Source organism: Olea europaea, chromosome 18, assembly GCF_002742605.1.
Source record: "Olea europaea var. sylvestris chromosome 18, O_europaea_v1, whole genome shotgun sequence".
NCBI classification, from domain to species: Eukaryota; Viridiplantae; Streptophyta; class Magnoliopsida; order Lamiales; family Oleaceae; genus Olea; species Olea europaea.
Genome location: NC_036254.1, coordinates 525970 through 529631, shown reverse-complemented (window position 1 = coordinate 529631; position 3662 = coordinate 525970). Strand labels below are relative to the sequence as shown.

At 37.1% G+C, this 3662-nt stretch overlaps 1 protein-coding gene across 2 annotated transcripts; it reads right to left on the bottom strand.

Moving 5' to 3' along the window:
- Positions 1-690: 690 nt before the first annotated feature.
- On the bottom strand, positions 691-2931 carry LOC111367050 (probable pectate lyase 18). 2 transcript variants are annotated; one of them, XM_022987740.1, is made up of 5 exons: positions 2762-2931; positions 1919-2659; positions 1688-1826; positions 1446-1527; positions 691-930 (listed from the first exon to the last, which is right to left on the bottom strand). In XM_022987740.1, exons 1-5 carry the CDS (start codon positions 2854-2856, stop codon positions 860-862), a joined length of 1128 nt encoding a protein of 375 aa, XP_022843508.1. In that variant the 5' UTR covers positions 2857-2931; the 3' UTR covers positions 691-859. The 2 variants fall into 2 exon arrangements, with proteins under 2 accessions (XP_022843508.1, XP_022843507.1); XM_022987739.1 differs by lacking the exon at positions 691-930 and having other exon boundaries at positions 1039-1527.
- Positions 2932-3662: the final 731 nt, after the last annotated feature.

The following is a 3662-nucleotide window of genomic DNA, read 5'->3' as shown; positions in this document are numbered from 1 at the left end:
ATTTTCTGTTATACACATAATGAAGATATCAGAAATTTGGCGAGAGGTAAAAACGAATCAAAATTTTTGAATGTAAAGCGGGTTCGAGTGAAGAGTGTGAGATCCGTTGGATCAAATGCTATAATGACACGATCTAGGAGACACGTGGACGGTATTAAACCGTTGTTTGTCGATAGCCATAAATGCGATAGACGAGTTTTGGTACTTTGGCGCCACTCGGTTTTTCAGAAGTGGACTGATCTTGACCGTCAGTTAGCATCTAGCACGTAGTGGGGCCTGGCTTGATCCTGCTGGCCAATGAGAACTTACTTGAAGTACACATTAAATGTGCAAGTAAATTTAGAGCTATGCTTCTCAACCTTTCACGTATTGTACTTATGGTTTATGGGTCTTCAACCATCAAAAAAAAAATAAGGTTTTGGGTCCTCAGCCTATTTGAATATGTGAATTTGGATCCGCAATGTGATGAGAATTGCTGATTTTAAAGTTAAAAAGTCACATTTTCAGTTGAACTGAAGATGTTAAGTGGTTTGACAATTTTGCCCTTTAGATGAGTCATGTATATGTCCCGTACGATTTTAACATTTATATCGATGGTTTCGATCACTCGGGTTTCCAGATTTACCAATTTAAATAGATTGGTACTCGAATCCCCATTTTTTAAGGTTGGAAATCTATAACCGTACCATGTGAAAAATTGAGAGCCCAAACTTAAATTTACCTGGATTGTTTTGAAAAATAGCTGCGGAGGTCTCCAACTTTTCATGTAAAGAACATTTTAATCTCTAATTTAGCAAAAGTAGCATTCTCATCTCCAACCATTTAGCTTTTGGCAACCTTTCTGCCCTAAAATTTATTTCTAAGCTCTGTCCATAAGATAAGTAATGAATTGGATTAGGTTTGTTGAATTGTGCAATGTTGTTTGCACACCAAAAATGGTTTTATGTCATATTTGGTTCGAAGGAGTGGATAATGGTGAAACAATATTAAAGGAAAAATAAAGAAGCTAAATATTTATTTTTAATATTGTTCTGTACCATTTAATATTGCGTATCAAACAAGCAATTAAAAAGTATTTTCACAAAGCATATAATTGAATTTCTTTTGATCAATTGCATGAATCTTTTAGGTATGCCTTTATGCGAGTGTTTAGAAATTAGAACGGGAAAGAAATTTTCTGTGGCAGAATCTTGCTATGCCAAAGTTACAATTCAATGCGCAAGTTCTTGATTGCATACAGCTATATGGTTCTTCAGGTAAATGCTGGCCATAAAAATTTTAAATGATATGGTTGATGGGATTTTAGCATATCTGGCCAATATTGCAATTTAGAACTCCTGCAGATGGCATGATGTTTGTTAGAAGTGAAGCTGGTCTTGCGACCATGCTCGAAGCTTTTGCGTAGCTCCCTGAAGTTCCATTTCCGGAAGGCGTAAACTGTGCACCATTTAGTAGCAAATCCCCGTCCGATCTCCAGTTCCACTTCTTCCATTCTGCAGATCCATTTGGGATTTCACGTTTCGTCACCTGAATATAAGGTACGTAAATCAAGACTAAACATGAATGTTGAAGTATTTTTGGAGTAAAATGCAGTACAAAATCTTAGTTCTCTGGTATTGTAGTAAGGTGATCAGTAGTAATTAGTAAGTTTCAAGATTGTTACTGAAGTACACGAAGCAAAATATACCTCCTTTGTAGATTCATCGTCTGATGCAATGAAAACGTTGCCTTGACTATTGATTGTTGGATTAGCACTTCCTCCGATAGCATACATCTCCCAACCAGTGTATACATTGTTTACAATGTGAAAATAGCCATGTCTACACCTACAAGAGTTAACAGAAATCTCTTAGTTGGAATAGAGCTAATATAATCTGTTAAATAAGTTGTTTTTGGAATTTCGATAGTAGCTAGTTACCGTGGAATTCGTTGAACCAGACCTTCTCCGAAGTAATTAAAAGCAATGGTAACTTGCATATTCTTGTCTGCTACAAAATCATCGTTGTGTCCCATGAGCATGACTTCATTATGTTGAAGCATGTAGTTGTTGGAGATGGTTATGGCTGTCGATCCGTACACTATGTCAATGAGGCCATCTTGGCATTTGGCTAGTGTACAATGGTCGATCCAAATGTCCCGAGCCCCAAATACTGAGATGCCGTCCCCATCTGATATGCCTCTCAACTGATAATGATGTGGGGAATCTGTCACAACTGCATTCCCTGCCTGTACACAATTTTGTATGTAGATTCCATGAATGATGATATTAGTCACACTTTGTATGGTTATACATGGTCCATTTGATATTTCAATGTTAAACCCTCTACCATCTATGGTCTTGTATGAGTTCATCATGAGTTCTTCTTTCAGTTTGATGTTCATGTCATGATCGAATATAATCCACAGGGGTTCATCTTGAATGACTGCATGTCGGAGCATGCCTGGACTGGGATCCTTTGGATCGTCATCGTCTCTTGTGACAACGTAGTATTCACCATCTCTACCACCAATGGCATTTCCTCCAAAGCCAATCGCACAATCAGCTAGCACTTTTCGGTTGGATTCCCAATCAGGGTCGCACCTCCAGCAATCATCAATGGGATTACCAGTTCTGCAAGATCCTCCTCCAAGTCCATCAGTCGAGTTCTTGATCATTCTCCTGCATATCAGAAAAGGTAAGCAAAACTTCAATCAGTTTTGGCATGGATTTGACGTATACTTCGAAAATTTTAATAGAAAAAAGCTAAGCAAGAGAAATTACCATTGGGTTGGTCCTGATATACGTGCTAGCGGACGTGCAAACGATTGATGAGCGTGTATAAAGAGGGCAAGGTATAGAAGGCAGACTACTGACATTGTTGTTTAAGGTCCCCAGGTTGGGGAAGGAGAAGGTTGTGATTTGGTAGTTGGCTCTCTGAACTGTATTATCTATTTATGGTAAACTTTGTGCTAAAAAATATGCAATTAGAAATGCAGAAAATATTGGAAGATGATGAATTGAAAGTGATGAAAAGTAGTTGGAATTCAAGACTAACCCTTTGAGTTGCAAAAGCTGTTGAGCCTGGGAGCAACTGGCATTTAATATCTTCATTTTCCGGCATAGAACTGGACCCAGACTCCAAAGTAACACCTAGAATTAGAAAGGGATCAACCTACTACTTTGTTGCAATTTAAAAACCTATAATGTTGCACGTTTGGAGAGAGAAAATATAGAGCCCCACGTCAAAAAGGCTTGGTTTGTTCACTATAACATTTGTATTCCTATTTTTTTCCTGTCCAGTTCTTATCATCGACCTTCTATTAATTAGCACATCTAATCATTGGGGATGATTTTAAAATGTTTTGGTTACATGCTTTGAAAAGAAGGAATCATATTTGTCACACTTTACATTTATTGTTTTTTAAAGCATGATGTCAAATAAGTCGACGGACCTTTTGGATATATATAGTATCCTTGTTTTGATTAGGTTGGAGTCTACACTAAACCTCTCGCCATTACGTCTATATTGTATTAAAATGGTTAAGTTTTATAATCTTTTTCCAACATTTTCATTACAAACTGAGCCTTTATTCTGAGTTTGATTAGTATAATGTAAAATTAGAGTACTTACATAGAGCAAATTTGCCCTTTTAAAACCCGAAGTTTGACTGTTTCTAACCTA

Coding starts and splice junctions, on each gene's coding strand:
- LOC111367050 (XM_022987739.1), bottom strand. CDS start 2,856: ATGTCAGTAGTCTGCCTTCTATACCTTGCCCTCTTTATACACGCTCAT. Junction 1,827..1,918: donor CTGGTTCAACGAATTCCACG/GTAACTAGCTAC, acceptor TAACTCTTGTAG/GTGTAGACATGGCTATTTTC. Junction 1,528..1,687: donor ACGATGAATCTACAAAGGAG/GTATATTTTGCT, acceptor CCTTATATTCAG/GTGACGAAACGTGAAATCCC.